This window comes from Mercenaria mercenaria, chromosome 7 (assembly GCF_021730395.1).
Source record: "Mercenaria mercenaria strain notata chromosome 7, MADL_Memer_1, whole genome shotgun sequence".
Lineage (NCBI taxonomy): Eukaryota > Metazoa > Mollusca > Bivalvia > Venerida > Veneridae > Mercenaria > Mercenaria mercenaria.
Window position 1 is genome coordinate 15,705,833 of NC_069367.1, and position 18,473 is coordinate 15,724,305.

The window sequence follows — 18,473 nt, forward strand, 5'->3', positions numbered from 1 at the left end:
GTCTATCATGTAGATGGTTCAAAGCAATCTTATCATTTATAATGTAGATGTTTCAAAGGAATCTACTGGTCTATAAGGTAGATGATTCAAGGCAATATTGTGATCTATAATGTAGATGGCTCAAAGAAATCTTGTGGTTTATAATGCAGATGGGTCAAAGCAATCTATTGGACTATCATGTAGATGTTTCAAAGCAATCTACTGGACTATAATGTAGATGGTTCAAAGTAATCTTGTGGTCTATAATGTAGATGGTTCAAAGCAATATCATTAACTTGTGGTATTTAATGTAGATGGTTCAAAACAATGCTATTATCTTGTGGTCTATGATGTATACTGTTCAAAGCAAAACTATTATTTTTAGGTCTATAATGTAGATGGTTCAAATCAATGTCATTATTTTTATGCAGTCTATATGTAGATGTTTGAAGTCACTGTCAAAATTTTATGTTCTGTGAAAACTTTATGCTTTTTATGCAGTCTCTGTGTAAAAGTATACATTTGTTACATAAAGCAATGTTATTGTTTTTGCAACTTGTAAACAAATACCGAATACAGTCATAACTTTTGCAGTCTAGATGTACATATAACAAAGCATTATGTAAAGATTATACAGTTTGCTGAACAAATATGTTAGAAAGCACTGTCATATTTTTGCAGTCTATGTAAAGATGTTACAAGTTTTGCTGTTTATGTGTAGCATGCCTTACCAACTCGATCTTCACGTAATTCCAACCAAAGGTCAAGGTTATGGTTGATGGTAACATCTGCAACACACATTCATGCATTCTACATCATTCAATATTTGAAAAATACAATCAATTCCTATGTGACTGTCACCTACATTTTCTTTGAACAACTTTATTGCAAATGTCATCCAAACAAATTACAGCCAAACTTCGTAATCTCGAACTCGGTGAACAGGCAAAATTTGTTCGAGTTATCGGTAGTTCGAGCCATCGAATATGGATTATATACAGATATTGCAGGGAATATGGATTATATACGGATATTGCAGGGACCTGAAGATAACTTCAAACAAAGGGTTGTGTATGAATTATCCAAGTTCGAGCAAACAAAGTCCAACTGTATATATATAATTATAAACCCATGACATTTTCTAACATTGCAAGTGCACATGCAAGGTATATACTACACAATGCATTCAAACATTGACAACTATTTGGATAATAGGCATTCTGGAAGTTGGAAGTCCCATTCAGAAGTCTAAAGATAAACATGATTTATGGTACTAAATTACAGTAATTATATCCCAGCAATCTGCTATTCAAAATTGTAAACACTTTTTCCTGTGACATTTACCCATCAAGACTTACCTCCAGAGATCTTCCCACTCTCGGGTAGCTGCACGGCAACACCGAACCCTCCAATTTTCACAGGGGCTGAGTTTTCAGTTGAGGCAAGTAAGACACAATGTGGTTTCAAATCCCTGTGGATAATTCCATTTGCATGACAATACCGCAAGGCTTCAAGAATCTGTCTCATATAATGACTGGAAAGAAATTATGAGGAAAAAGTTTCAACTTGAGACATGTCAATTATAGAGACACCCTAAAGTTCAAAATGACAGATAATGAAGATTTGTTTAAGGAAAGAAATATGGCTACTGTTATAACAAGATCACTTTTCTGAGTTCTTTCCTGCGTAATGTTTATATAATCTTCTGAGGTCAAAGGCAATAAGGATACAGATTCTTTTCAAGCACACAAAACTTCATGAGGTAATTTTTGTACTGTAAATGGTTTTCAGTCTCTCAAGGTCACCATGACCTTGACCTTTGATATATTGACCTTCAAGTCAAGAAGGGATCAGACAATCATCATATGAAGATCTCCACTTATGGACTGAACAGTTTTTTCAGTTACAACATCACCATGACCTTGACCTATGACATACTAATGCTATCAACACCACGGATCATATTCTGGCCACAGGCAAACTTAGTTTTATGGTGGTAGACCTAAGTCTTTGCAAGTTATTTAGTGGAAACTGTTTCCAGTTTAATGTCCCTTTGATCTCCACCTCTATAATACTGACCAATCAGACAATATGGGTCATCTATTAACCAAAGACAACAATCCTATGAGGTTTTGTGGTTGTAAGCCTTAGAAATCCTTAGTTTTTGATTAGTTTTCAAACCCTATGTTACTGTGGCAGAAAGTATAATTACTACTTCCAAATCTGTTAATCCTGTTCAAGAATTCAAAATTCTCAATCAGTAAATAACGATCACAAAAAGACATTACCTTGACCCAGCCTCACCACGGTACACAAAACCTGATCTATCTTAAACCTTACCTACCTAGTCTATCTTACCTTGACCCAGCCTCATTGAACACAAAATCTAGTCTATCTTAAACCTTACCTTGACACATCCTCATTGTGCACAAAATCTAGTCTATCTTAAACCTTACCTTGACATATCCTCACTGTACACAAAATCTAGTCTATCTTAAACCTTACCTTGACCCAGCCTCACTGTACACAAAATCTAGTCTATCTTAAACCTTACCTTGACCCAGCCTCACTGTACACAAAATCTAGTCTATCTTAAACCTTACCTACCTAGTCCATCTTACCTTGACCCAGCCTCACTGTACACAAAATCTAGTCTATCTTAAACCTTACCTTGACACATCCTCACTGTACACAAAATCTAGTCTATCTTAAACCTTCCCGTGACCCAGCCTCACTGTACACAAAATCTAGTCTATCTTAAACTTTACCTTGACCCAGCCTCACTGTACACAAAACCTAGTCTATGTGAAACCTTACCTTGACCCAGCCTCACTGTACACAAAATCTAGTCTATCTTAAACCTTACCTTGACCCAGCCTCACTGTACACAAAATCTAGTCTATCTTAAACCTTACCTTGACCCAGCCTCACTGTACACAAAATCTAGTCTATCTTAAACCTTACTTTGACCCAGCCTCACTATACACAAAATCTAGTCTATCTTAAACCTTACCTACCTAGTCTATCTTACCTTGACCCAGCCTCACTGTACACAAAATCTAGTCTATCTTAAACCTTACCTTGACCCAGCCTCACTGTACACAAAATCTAGTCTATCTTAAACCTTACCTTGACCCAGCCTCACTGTACACAAAACCTGGTCTATCTTAAACCTTACCTACCTAGTCTATCTTAGCTTGACCCAGCCTCACTGTACAGAAAATCTAGTCTATCTTAAACCTTACCTTGACCCAGCCTCACTGTACACAAAATCTAGTCTATCTTAAACCTTACCTTGACCCAGCCTCACTGTACACAAAACCTGGTCTATCTTAAACCTTACCTACCTAGTCTATCTTACCTTGACCCAGCCTCACTGTACACAAAATCTAGTCTATCTTAAACCTTACCTTGACCCAGCCTCACTGTACACAAAATCTAGTCTACCTTAAACCTTACCTTGACACAGCCTCACTGTACACAAACCTGGTCTATCTTAAACCTTACCTACCTAGTCTATCTTACCCTGACCCAGCCTCACTGTACACAAAATCTAGTCCATCTTAAACCTTACCTTGACACATCCTCACTGTACACAAAATCTAGTCTATCTTAAACCTTACCTTGACCCAGCCTCACTGTACACAAAATCTAGTCTATCTTAAACCTTACCTTGACACAGCCTCACTGTACACAAAACCTGCAGAGGCTCTCTTCACAATTTCAAAACACAGGTCTGCCCCATCCATACTGAAAATACACAAAAAAGCATTTCAGGCACATTCATCCTGCAATCTTCCAGTAGATACCACAACAGTGAACATGTCAATGACTTTCTTTACTTCAGTCTCTATAAAGAATGGCCCCCAAAACCATTTTCAGGTAGTTAGTTATGTAACTATTCCCGATACTTACATGACTTCCACAAGTCATTGACAACTTCTCCACATGTATTGTGGCTTAAAAACAAACAACTTCTAATATAATGCTTTCTGTCTAGTTATTTTCATAATTAAGACAGACCAGTTTATTGCAATGTCTTTTTTACACAATCAGCTGCTATGGATCTGTCTGACTGTCAATGGTCAGCTAATGAGTGACCAGAGTGACTGCTACAGGAAATAAGCTGGCACAATGTCAGTACTTATGCAAGAATTCCAGACATTTCAAAATTACCTATAGATTACCCAGTAGAGCTGAAAAGTGTTTTAAATGATTCCTGATCGACAGCTATTTGACAGGTCCATGCTGACACTACATAATTTCTTGCCAAATTCAGTGTATAAACAGATACATAGCTGTCTTATAACTAGGTGTAGAAACAGGACAGACTATATTGGTCAGATATGTACTGCCAATAATCACTGACCACATTCCACTCTTCTCTGTAATATCTTGTAATGAATATACACAGGTTCTAACATTATTTTCAAGAAGGTCTTCTACGAAAATGAGTAGGTAATGGAAATGTAAATCTTTATAATCCAATTGACTCTAATTGCCAAAATGTAGTATTGAGTTTCTTTTTCAAGTACCTACCCACATTTTATACAATGTGCTACGGGCACTGCCATTTGCTCTGCCTTTATTTGAAAATGATTAAAAAAATTTGAAATACTGCAACTAAAAAAGTTAATTTAAATTCCCACAATCTGAAATGGACTAGTATTATTAAAATTTTTAAGTCTTAAATTTGACCTTGACACAAGAAGCTACATCAAGAGGTAGTGGGCTTAAGCCCATAAGAAGTTTCACTTCTCTACATTCTACTGTTACATCTAAGGAGACTGATTTCATAGGTTAAAATTTTTGCCAAAGTCTATGAAAGCAATATTTAAACAGCTAGGTATTCTCTTTATTTACAAAGTAACTGAAAATGGTGTGCATTTTGCTTTCATCTGATTTCACTTTTTGCCTAGTTTTCATAAAATAAATGCTACAATTTCTATTTTCTGTAGCTCCTAAATAATTGATAGGAAATCAATAAGAAATAGTAGCAGTGAGGGTTATTTTAGGTGACTGGTGTGTGAAAAATGATGAATAGAGGATTCACAATGTCATCAACTTGATTGCAAGGGTTAACATTTTATAAATAATTAAGCAGAAATCCTGCTGATTTTCTTAGTCTTGATTTACTAGCCTGTTACCGTTTACTGCTTTCAATAAAGTGCATATATGTTAGTTTATTTACTTGACAACATGTTCAGGACATGTATATAAAAGTGTGCAGGTACCATTTTCCTTCAGAAAGCGATTACATTGCACTCCTTTAATATGAATGAACAGGTCTGTTTTGAATGTCTTGCTTTTAATTACTGAGTGTTCGGTACTGAATACTAAATCTGTTTCGAAATCAAGGGTTTGTGGTCATAACATGCTTCTTTTTTGTTAACTTGAAAAGACATGTATGTACTGGCAGCAATGATTCTTTAGCAATTAATTTTTGAAAGATAACTGGTAATGTAGAGTTTTTGCAAATGGCAGAAATAAACAAGAGGACCATGATGGTCCTGAATCGCTCACCTCTTCCCACATGACCCAGTTTTGAGTATGACGTCGTTTTTTCTATTATTTGACATAGTGACCTAGTTTTTGAGCTCATGTGACCCAGTTTTGAACTTGATCTAGATATTATCAAGATAAAAATTCTGACCAATTTTCATGAAGATCCATTGAAAAATATGGTCTCTAAAGAGGTCACAAGGTTTTTCTATTATTTGATCTATTGACCTAGTTTTTGAAGGTACGTGACCCTGTTTTGAACTTTACCTAGATATCATCAAGGTGAACATTCTCACTAATTTTCATGAAGATCTCATGAAAAATATGGCCTCTAGAGGGGTCACAAGGTTTTTCTATTTTTATACTTACTGGCCTAGTTTTTGAAAGCACGTGACCCAGTTTCGAAACTGACTTAGATATCATCAAGGTGAACATTCACACCAATTTTCATGAAGATCCATTGAAAAATATGGCCTCTAGAGAGATCAAAAGATTTTAATAATTTTAGATCTACTGACCTAGTTTTTGACTGCAGTTGACCCACTTTCAAACTTGACCTAGATATCATCAAGATGAACATTCAGACCAATTTTCATACAGATCCCATGAAAAGTATGGCCTCTAGAGAGGTCACAACGTTTTTTTATTATTTGACCTACTGACCTAGTTTTTTAAGGCACGTGACCCAGTTTCAAATTTGACCTAGATATCATCAAGGTGAACATTCTGACTAATTTTTATGGAGATCCATTCACAAGTATGGCCTCTAGACAGGTCACAAGGTTTTTCTATTTTTAGACCTACTGACCTAGTTTTTGACCCCACATGACCCTGTTTCGAACTTGACCTAGATATCATCAAGATGAACAATCAAACCAATTTTCATACAGATCCCATGAAAAATATGGCCTTTAGAGAGGTCACAAGGTTTTTCTATTATTTGACCTACTGACCTAGTTTCTGAAGGCACATTGCCCACTTTCGAACTTGACCTAGATATCATCAAGATGAACATTCAGACCAACTTTCATACAGATCCCATGAAATATGGCCTCTAGAGAGGTCACAAAGTTTTTCTATTATTTGACCTACTGACCTAGTTTTTGATAGCACCTGACCCACTTTCGAACTTGACCTAGATATTATCAAGTGAACATTCTGACCAATTTTCATGAAGATCTCATGAAATATATGGCCTCTAGAGAGGTCACAAGGTTTTTCTATTTTCAGACCTACTGACCTAGTTTTTGACCGCATGTGACCCAGTTTCGAACTTGACCTAGATATCATCAAGATGAACATTCAGACCAACTTCCATACAGATCCCATGAAAAATATGGCCTTTAGAGAGGTCAGAAGTATTTCTATTATTTGACCTACTGACCTAGTTTTTGATGGCATGTGACCCAGTTTCGAATCTGACCTAGATATCATCAAGGTGAACATTCTGACCAATTTTCATGAAGTTCTTGTGAAATATATGGCCTCTAGAGAGGTCACAAGGTTTTTCTATTTCTAGACCTACTGACCTGGTTTGTTATCGCATGTGACCCAGTTTCGAACTTGACCTAGATATCATCAAGATGAACATTCAGACCAACTTTCATACAGATCCCATGAAAAATATGGCCTTTAGAGAGGTCACAAGATTTTTCTATTATCTGACCTACTGACCTAGTTTTTGAAGGCACTTGACCCAGTTTCGAACTTGACCTATATATCCTCAAGGTGAACGTTCTGACCAATTTTCATGAAGATCTTGTGAAATATGTGGCCTCTAGAGAGGTCATAAGGTTTTTCTATTTTTAGACCTACTGACCTAGTTTTTGACCGCATGTGACCCAGTTTCGAGGCTGACCTAGATATCATCAAGGTGAACATTCTGACCAATTTTCATGAAGATCTTGTGAAATATATGGCCTCTAGAGAGGTCACAAGGTTTTTCTATTTTCAGACCTACTGACCTAGTTTTTGATAGAACGTGACCCAGTTTCGAACTTGACCTAGATATCATCAAGGTGAACATTCTGACCAACTTTCATAAAGATCCCGTGAAAAATGTGAACTCTAGAGTGGTCACAAGCAAAAGTTTACGGACGCACGGACACACGCACTGACGGACGACGGACACCGCGCGATCACAAAAGCTCACCTTGTCACTTTGTGACAGGTGAGCTAAAAAGGGGAAGCAACTTATACCAAGTACAAAACAAAAGGGCCATGAAGGCCCTGTATCACTCACCTGACCTATTGACCTAAAGATCATCAAGATTAACATTCTGACCAAGTTTCATTAAGATATGGTCATAAATGTGGCCTCTAAAGTGTTAAATAGCTTTTCCTTTGATTTGACGGTGACCTAGTTTTTGACCCTACATGACCAAGATTCAAACCTGACCTAAAGATCATCAAGACTAACATTATGACTAAGTTCCATGAAGATACAGTCATAAATGTGGCCTCTAGAGTGTTAACAAGCTTTTCCTTTGATTTGACCTAGCGACCTAGTTTTTGACCCCACCTGACCCAGATTTGAATCTGACTTATAGATCATCAAGATTAACATTCTGACCAAGTTTCATTAAGATACGGTCATAAATGTAGCCTCTACAGTGTAAACTAGCTTTTCCTTTGATTTGACCTGGTGACCTAGTTTTTGATCCTACATGATCCAGATTCAAACTGGACCTTGAGATCATTAAGATTAACATTCTGACCAAGTTTCATGAAGATACAGTCATAAATGTGGCCTCTAGAGTGTTAATAAGATTTTATTTTGATTTGACCTAGTGACCTAGTTTTTGACCCCACCTGACCCAGATTTTGAACTTGACCTATAGATCATCTAAATTAACATTCTGACCAAGTTTCATGAAGATACATCATAAATCTGGCCTCTACAGTGTTAACAAGCTTTCCTTTGATTTGACCTTGTGACCTAGTTTTTGACCCCAGTTGAACCAATATCAAACTCATCCAAGATTTTATTGAGGGTAACATTCAGACTTAGTTTCATCAAGATTGGGCCCAAATTGTGACCTCTAGAGTGTTAACAAGCTTTTCCTTTGATTTGACCTGGTGACCTAGTTTTTGACCCAAGATGACCTAATATCAAACTCGTCCAAGATTTTATTGAGGGTTACATTCTGACTAAGTTTCATTAAGATTGGGCCAAAATTGTGACCTCTAGACTGTTAACAAGCTTTTCCTTTGATTTGACCTGGTGACCTAGTTTTTGATCCCAGATGACCCAATATCAAACTCGTCCAAGATTTTATTGAGGGTAACATTCTGACCAAGTTTCATTAAGTTTGGGCCAAAATTGTGACCTCTAGAGTGTTAACAGTCAAATTGTTGATAACGGACGACTGACGACGGACGACTGACACAGGGCGATCACAAAAGCTCACCTTTGAGCACTTCGTGCTCAGAGGAGATAAAAATAATTAAGTCCTTGAAAAACACAATTATAAGTCACATCGCTAAAATGTCTGAAAATGCTTTGACTGAGTCATGTTATTAACATTAAATAACAGAAAAGGATTAAACCTAAAAATGGTAATCTAGCGTCAAATTATTCATAGTCAGGACTTATTTTTCACTTTCAGATGTTGGAAAAGTTGCTATGAATCTGACAATATATACTGCAAAAACAGTATTTAATCCAGGACATCTCTATATTCTGAGATAATGTCACTTCCTCATTTAAGTGCATTTTTTGCCCTGCTACCCTTAATCTGTCTGGAACATTAAAATAACTCTAATCCATTTTCCCTATAATTGGAAATAGCCTATTCCTGGAAAATACTGGAGAACCAGTCAGCAAAATCCTTCTTAGACTGTGTCACATACAACAAAATCAATAGACTGTGTCCCCTGGGGATTAGAAACTTAATCAAAGACAACTCTGTTTAATTACCTGTCAGAGATTAGTGCTGAAAACAAAAACTCCTCTGGCATCATTTGATTTATTTAAAGAAAATTTTCTTACTCAACAGTCTGTCTCCATGTGGAAGCTTCACTTTTGTAATTTGTGAGGCTAATAAGAGGACATGTCTGGAAGACATATTTTATCTAGCAAATCGTATGAATTATTTAATAGGATTATAACCCCAAAATTTCAGTGCATACAAAATTTCCAGGCTGAAAAACCTGGTAACTAGCAGAAGGTACAGTTAAGTCCTAAAGACATGTAAAAAAATTTTTTTCTCCCTTGGATTTAATCTTATTCTGAAGTTACCTTAACTCCCATAGTTTTCTTCGCTAGTCATCTCCCTTTCTTAAACAAGAACTGTCCATAAGACGTACAGCACGCTTGACTTTTCTCAGTGACAAAATTTGTCCCATTCATGCAAAAAAGTACCACGTACTGATAAAGAAGGTTATGGTACCTTTTTGCATTAATAGGGCAAAATACAGGTAGGCTAGCACAAATACAATAGTTGATCCTTTTTTCACTACTTTGATATTTATATAGCTTCCTCTGTTCTTGGAATATGTACAGTAGCAACAGAATTAATTAAACTATATTTATATTTCACCATTTAATTCTATATGCCTTTATCTAATTTCAGAATAACAGCTTGACCAACATTATTAAATGAGCAGCATAAACAAATGTGTGCTTAAATTAAGTAAAATTATTTCAACAATTTTTTTTTTTAATTTCAAAGTACAAAGTTACTGACATAAAACCATTTTGTAGCATGCCATTTAACATATATTTATATTTTAGACATACATTTTATGTTTAAGAAATAATATATCTCATCCAGTGATTTGTCGTTGAATAAATCATTGTTTGAAGTTCAGATGCGAGGGAATTATATCATGACGGCGCAGCCCGAGTGATATAATAATACGCATCTGAACGACAAACAATGATTTATTCAAGAGCAAATCACTAAATGAGATCATATATTATTTTGATTCTAACACATAACCAATGATTTTTAAGTACATCATTGACGACATTCATTAAATATTTGCCCGTTTTCAATCGGCTTCTTTTCCAGCGCGCCACTATGCCGTTTGACGCCATGACATAATAATTATGACGTCAGGACAGTGGTTTCTTGTATAATAATTCACTGTTTTCTGCCTTCTTTGTTTAATAGGAAAATGAATCGGATCGTGTTAGAATAAACATTTATCTTTAAACTGCCTTCCCACTAACACACTAATTGTAACTCTGTCTTCTATAAAATTGTAACAATGTGCCTTCCTATAAATATTATGTCTTCCCATAAAAAGTACATGTTTCCCTAATAGTAACCTGTGTAGTCCAAATGATAGGACATTTTGGGACAGCGTGATAATTTCTGACTGTCGCTGTCCCATCAAGACCAAACTAATTCTGCATATTTCTGTAAGGAAATCTCCAATGATATCCATTGGGAATGTTTTCTGGTTCATGTACAATGTATTTGTAATGATTACATCTCTGATAATGAATTTTATGTTGACATAAAAGCATACAATTGCCTCGCTGACATTATTTGAATGTATATTTTGTGTTTTGTTTCTGCAATTTAGTGTCATCGGCAGTCCACTGTGTATTGAAACTGGTGTCAGGGTAGTTATCTCCTTGCACTACCGAAGATTTCAAACTTATGAGTTATATTCAACCCATTTGAAGTTTCTACATAACAAGAGCTGTCCGTAAGACAGCCAAGCTCGACTATTCGAAATATTGTCCCAGAAGCAGGAAAATATTACCCAAAAAGGTTAAATATTAAAAGAGTTTTAAGTTCAAAAGGGGGAATAATTTGACCAAAATGCATATCAGTTATGGGACTTGCTGCTATCAACTAGTTTTATAACCCCGAAGGCACATGTGAAGTTTCAATTCAATATCTGCATTAGTTTTGGAGATAGAAACTTGCATGTAAAACTTTAACCAGAATTTTCAAAGTCCAAAAGGGGGCATAATTTGCCCAAAATACATGCCAGAGTTATGGGACTTGATCCAGTGAGGTTAGCAATTGATCTAGAAAAAGAAAAAATAAGTTTCAAATCTATATGCCTTTTAGAAATAGCTGTATGTACTTGCACGCAAAACTTTAACCAGAATTTGCTAAGTCCAAAAGGGGGCATAATTTGGCCAAAATGAAGGTCAGAGTTATGAGACTTGCTGCTATCAACTAGTTTTATAACCCCGAAGACACATGTGAAGTTTCAAATCAATATCTGCATTAGTTTTGGAAATAATAACTTGCATGTAAAACTTTAACCAAAATTTTCTAAGTCTAAAAGGGGGCATAATTTGCTCAAAAAACATGTCAGAGTTATGGGTCTTGACCCAGTGAGGTTGGTAATGATCTAGAAAAAGAAAAAGTAAGTTTCAAATCTATATGCCTTTTAGAAATAGCTGTATGTACTTGCACGCAAAACTTTAACCAGAATTTTCTAAGTCCAAAAGGGGGCATAATTTGGCCAAAATGAAAGTCAGTGTCATCGGCAATTGACCTAGAAAAAGAAAAAATAAGTTTCAAAGCTATATGCCTTTAATTGATGGCTGTATGTACTTGCATGCAAAAACTTAACCAAGGTGTGACGCCGACGCCGACGCCGACGCCAGGGTGAGTAGAATAGCTAGACTATTCTTTGAATAGTCGAGCTAAAAATTAACGTTTCATTTATTGGAGCTGAAGTAAGTTTGACCAATATTTTATGACATTTTTTTATTTTTTATGTCTTCGTAAGGCTTAGAGGGCTGACAACTATAAAATAACAGATCATAAAATAGGTCATCCCGATAAAAGATAATAGGTAAGGGTAGATTTCTCGGAAGCATAGAGCACCAAAAACACAGCCCAGCATCACGCATTTACATAGTAGGCCCACAATAAAAAGAAGCTGTAATGGAAAAATATTTCAGACGGGTTGCTTCAAACATCCAATAAGTACATATTAAATTATGCTAAATATTGATGGAGTGGAAGGAAACGGCAAGGGGCGAAATGGGGTTGAGGGGCGGGGGGGAGGAATCCGAAGGGGAAAGTTGAACAAGGATGAATATATAAGGGAATGCCATGTTCTTTAAAAACAGTCACACTACAACCTAAACCACAATAGCGCAGACACTCATGTACCAAAGGTAAACACACAAGCCAAATAAGTAAGGCTATAGCCCGCTTGCATTCCTATAAAAAGTCTGTCTCCCTATACATAGTATGTGACATTCAGGCCATTATATCACCATACATTGACAGCTTTTCATTCTCAGCTCTTCATTCTCAGCAAATATTTGCTGAGTAAATACATGGACAGGAAAAGGTCAACTGAGTGAAGAGGTAAATCAATTGCTAAACTGTTACACTGAAGACACCTTGTGTTACAGGCAGGACACCTCACAGTGAGCAGTCCAATTCCCAGGAACTCTTAAAATCAATGGATATTTGCAAATCAATTTGATGGTTGAATTGAAGCAAACAGACTTGCTTATTTTCTCTAACGACACTGAAAGATTTGTAAAGTAAGATGTCCACTACTTGAATATAACTTGCAACCTAGGTTACACTTTTTACTGAGCTAATATGCTAATTTAATTATAAATGCCTAATAACTAGCAAAAAGTAAAGTAACAGGCAAATACTCATACTTTCTCCCGCCCCGCTTAGCTCCATAGGGGCATTGCCGATCTATGAATCGCAGGGTCGTGAGTTCGATCATTGGGCGAGGCATATGTTCTCCATGATGATTTGATAAAAGAAATTGTGTCTGGAATCATCTTTCCCCCACCTCTGGGAAGTTGGGACTTACTTGCGGAGAACATGCCTGTGCTGGTACAGAATCAAGGAAAACTGGTCGGTAAACTGCCCGCCATTACATAATTGGTAGACAACAAAAAAGGTACTTGACAATGTTTTTATATTAGGTTTTGCAAACTGGACTTATAAATATATATTTTAATATTATGTGAAAGAAACATGAAGTGGAACTGAACATATTCAACTTCCAGTCTTTAGAATTTACTTCCATCCAAACAAAATACTAACCCTTACCCTGCTTAATTTCTATAATGAACTTGTTCATTTTTCAATTTGGAAAATACCATTAACTGTTAAAAGGGGAGCTTACCAAAAAGATACTGACTTAATGGCAAACAGTGCAGATCATGATCAGACTGCACAGATGTGCAGGCTGATCATGATCTACACTGGTCGCAAAGGCAGAATCAATTGTGTCCAGCATAATAAGGGCTAATAAATTACAGCACACTCAAAACATCTGACCCCATCAACCACTTAAAATAAAGTCTCAGCCACACTACACCGTATAGCATTAACGGGCGACTAACGTATAACAAAATTTTCAATCCATTTGTGTCCGTTCACATGTGTTTCTTTTCCGTTTCTTGTGGGGCGCCTGCGCTCCTTGTCCGGCGACGTTCATTTCATCCGGTGGAAGGTTTTGAGCATGTTCAAAATTTAGAACATACACCACCGGACAAAGTTGTCCATTAGATGTATGGTAGCAATGCGCTGATATGCGTTTTGTTCGTTAGTTGTGCGTTCCCTATTCTGTACTTGTAGGGTTTGCATCCGTTCTTGTCCGGTTTGCATCCGTTCTTGTCCAGTGGACCTGATTCACTGCCGGGCTACTACCGGACATGCAACGGATGTAACGTATTTTCAACGGACGATAACTGACAAGAACGTTTTGTCAGTTTCTCATGCGTTGCTTTTACGTTTTACGCGGTACAAATCCGTTACTAGTACGGTGATATCCGTTAACTGAACGTTGTTTGTCCTGTATATGTGCGTTAATCTTGCAGTCATTGTACATTTTATGCGCCCCATACACCGATCACGAGAGCATTGAGCAGCAGCGGGGGATATCTTTCGCTACCAGATAACTTTCTGTCGCAGTTTTTCTATACGTTTGGCATCCGTTAACACTTTACAGTGTAGTGTGACTGACACATTTACAATGCTCTTGCAGACAACAAAGCTTAAATTGGTTTTCAATTGAAATAGCCACATAAATCTTTTCTATCCCACAGAGACTTTAAGCATTCATTTTACTTCAAACATGGCTAATAGTTTTTGTTATCTCCTGATGTATTTAATTGGTGGTAATGTTCCTCTAAAATATTGCTTACAGATCTGGTCACTGTTGATCACTAACATGTTTTGGAAATAGTCTAATATTCTATGAAAGCAAAATGTATTTTGTTCAGTCAATAAAAATATAAAATATACTTGTGGAGGAAGACGCAAGGTACACATAGGGAAATTTTTAACAAACTGGTCAATTTATACATCCCGATGCTGCTTTGATACAGGGAAAGTATAACGTTGCGATCATGACTTCTGACCTTCAATTGTGACCTTGACCTTGTGTTTAGTAACCTGTGTTGAACAGATTGCATGAGGCTAACAACTGATGCCAGTTTTTATGAAAGTCCTTTCAGTGGTTAAGAAGACTTAGAGTCAACAAAAGTTTAAGCTTTGACATTTGACCTCTAAGTGCAGCCTTGACCTTGGACCTCATGACCTTGGTTGTGCTCTCTGCATGTCATCTGGATGATGCTAATTTTACAAAATTCATTTTAGTGGTTTAGAAGATAAAGGAGTCGTAACAAATCAAAGCTACTGATATTTAACCACTTAGTGTGACCTTAACCTTGACCTTGGCTTCAACAATCTAGGTCAATAAATGCTCTGCATGACCCTCTGTACTACTTTTAAGAAAATCTGACAGGCGGTTTATGAAATAAGGAATGGACACAAAGTTAACTTGTTTGTTTTGGGTTTAACACCATTTTTTCAACAGTATTTCAGTTATGTAACAGCAGGCAGTTCACCTAAGCAATGTTCCTGGATTCTGTACCAGTACAATCCTGTTCTCTGCAAGTAACTGCCAACATCCAAATATGAATCAGAGGTGGAGGACAAATGACTTGAGAAACAATGTCTTTTAACAAATCATCAAAGAGAGACGTATGCTTCCCCCAGGGATTAAACTCATGACCCGGTGATCTGTAGATCTCAGAGCTCTCCCTACTGAGCTAAGCGGGCAGGCTGGAAACAAAGTTAAGCTACTAGAGGTTTGGCTTTCAAGTGTGACCTTATCTTTGGACTGGGTGACCTAGGTTGTTTGCTCTGCATATCGCTTCTGATGAGGTAAATAATTTCTGTTTGTTTTATGAAAACTTTCTCAGGGATACGCAAATATGAAGCAGACACAAATGTAAGCTATTTGACCTTTTACTTCAAAGTATGGCTTCTTGGACCTAGTAACCTGAGTTGTGCACTGCACATCATTTTGATGAGGTAAACAACTGATGTTACTCTAATGAAAATCATCCAAGCAGTTTACACAATATGAAGTGGACATAACATTAAGCTTATAATTTAACCTTTCACCTCAAAGTGTATCCCTGACCCTGGACCTAGTAACCTGAATTATGAATTATGCATGTCATCTTGATGGGGTTAACAACTAGTTTTATGAATATCTTCTCAAAGGTATGTAGCAGACACTAAACTATTTGACCTTTAACCTCCAAGTGTGGCCTTGACTTTTGACCTAGTGACTTTGAGTTGTGTGCTCTGCATTTTGTTTTGAAGAGGTAAGCAACTGAGGTTAGTCTCATGACAATCTTCCAAGTGATTTTGACAATAATGCAGCAAAAACAATTTTAACTTGAATACTGACTTTTGTCCTACCAATATGACCTTGAGGCTGTATCCTCTGCATTACCTTCATGAGTTTTATGAACATCTTCCCAGGCCTTATAAATATATGGCGAGGATAAGATGGATGGACAGCAAACCAGTGAACAGACCAACAGGACATGCATGACATCATTACAGCCACCATGTATTTTGCTTCTGGAGGTGTGATGAGATTGAACAAAATTTAATTCTTTTCCACATGCAAGTCTCTAAATCTGATTTAAAGTAAGAGTGTAGACCATTCAGCCAAAAGAAAGTCAATGTTCTGAGCATTGTAGTGCCAGGTCATGAGTAAAGGATCAACTTATTTCATCTTATATGAATTAAAACAACAAAACCTACCACTGACGAGGACAAGGTTTTGGAAGAAATAAGGATGCATCCAACGAAGGTATAAAGGGACATTACAGGGATATCAAGGTGAGTGAAAAATATTAAAATCTATGAACTAAAATCCTTCAAAAATTCAAGTAACAACTTCCAAAATTTATTTAATATAAATCAGGTTGTCTAAGAACTTCAGGAATATTGTCTTCTGTGACACATCAATGAAAATGTCTGCTGCATCTAGGACTGACCTCTCTCTTGATCTCTTTCTCTATTTCTTCAACAGTAGTCTGGTCTACCTATATATGGCATTTTACTGGCAATGATACAGCTCAAAAGCAAACACTGGCTAAGCCCTGTCCACATAAGATTACAACAAATGTAATAACTGGGCAATAAACACAATAGGATAGCAAAAATTAAACTGGGCAATATGCATACAAGATTAAAGCAAATGTTAACTTGGCAAAATTAACACTAAATAATAGAAAATGTTAACTGGGTAATAAACACAAAAGGATAGCAAAAGTTAGCAATATACACACACGATTAAAGCAAATGTGAACTTGGCAATAAACACTAGATGATAGCAGATGTTAACTGGTCAATACACACAAGATGCCACCAAATGCTGACTTAGAAATAAACACCAGATGACTGCAAACGTTGTGTCACTGCAATAAACACAAATAGATACCAAATGTTGACACTGTGATAAACACAAGATGACAGCAAATGTTGACACTGTGATAAACACAAAATGACAGCAAATGTTGACACTGTGATAAACACAAAAAGACAGCAAATGTTGACATTGCAATTAACACAAAATGACAGCAAATGTTGACACTGTGATAAACACAAGATGATAGCAAATGTTGACACTGTGATAAACACAAGATGATAGCAAATGCTGACACTGTGATAAACACAAGAAGACAGTGAATGTTGAGTTGGCAATAAAATGATTTCCTAGAATAGATAAAATTATTAAAATGTTCAACATACTACTCATGTCCAAAAAAGCATTTGCTAATTCCTTGCATGAATGTTTTGGATTGAGGAAAACAATACACAAGTTAAAGCCAGAATGAGAAAGGCATGTAACTAATCAGTTTGAAGATGAGTAAACAGGAGATATGACAGACATGGCAGCTGAACACAACACATAGCGATCTCAGGGTCAACTGTTCATGACAGTTCAATGCTAATTGAACTTTTATATTGGAGAGGAAAATAGAGTTGAAATGCACAGTACTATTTTGAATGTTATTAAAGACCGATCAGATCTGTTAAATGATCCATTTCAAATGCTTGATATTCAAAACATTCTAGTGATACACAGCTACTAATAAGCTTTGATAATATGGCAGTTGAGTCCAATAAGTCAAGGGGTGTTCAAAGATAATCCGTCACATATCTATTGTAAAGCAATTATTGGATTTACCTGTATTGGAAAATAAACAGTGTTGAATGTATTGAGGTCAACTGCCACATTATCTAAGTTTATTAGTAGCATTCAACTATGTGTTCCAATCAAAAGTTATTGATTTCTATTGAGGATTAAAGTGTTGACTGAAGCGTGAAAGAATTTTTTATTTCAAGCAATGACAGTTAACAAATGAAACAACAAAAGCACTGCTGCATGAAGCAGTGTACCATCAAACATCGCTCTAATGCTGATAGTATCAAATAAAACCTTTACTGTACCACAGTGACTGCAAACTTTGACCAGAATTAATCCCAAGATCTTTATTGTCCCTTTTGTACTGATATTCGCTGTGACCTTGACCTTTGACAAAGTGAACTCAAAATTTAAGTCACACTATTACAACTAGAGCTATCACTAAATGTGATCCATAATACTAAGAGAGATAAAGATTAAGTGTATCAAAACACTAAATAAGTATAATTGATGATGTGGAACAACTACTTCAAGTCTGAATCAAAACTAACCTTAAATTCTAAGTAAAAAGGGGC

At 36.3% G+C, this 18,473-nt stretch overlaps 1 protein-coding gene across 11 annotated transcripts in view; it reads right to left on the minus strand.

The window, feature by feature from the left end:
- LOC123556030 (peripheral plasma membrane protein CASK-like) overlaps window positions 1–18,473 on the minus strand; it is a 286,974-nt gene that overhangs the window by 145,067 nt on the left and 123,434 nt on the right. For 6 of the 11 annotated variants that reach the window (XM_053547666.1, XM_053547668.1, XM_053547669.1 and 3 more), the window contains exons 5-7: window positions 3,652–3,729; window positions 1,338–1,513; window positions 711–767 (exon numbers count right to left, since the gene is read on the minus strand). In XM_053547666.1, the coding sequence (XP_053403641.1) occupies window positions 711–767; window positions 1,338–1,513; window positions 3,652–3,729 (311 nt within the window). Of the gene's footprint in view, window positions 1–710; window positions 768–1,337; window positions 1,514–3,438; window positions 3,459–3,651; window positions 3,730–18,473 lie in introns of those variants that run through there. The other 5 variants (XM_053547676.1, XM_053547672.1, XM_053547675.1 and 2 more) reach the window with 2 other exon arrangements.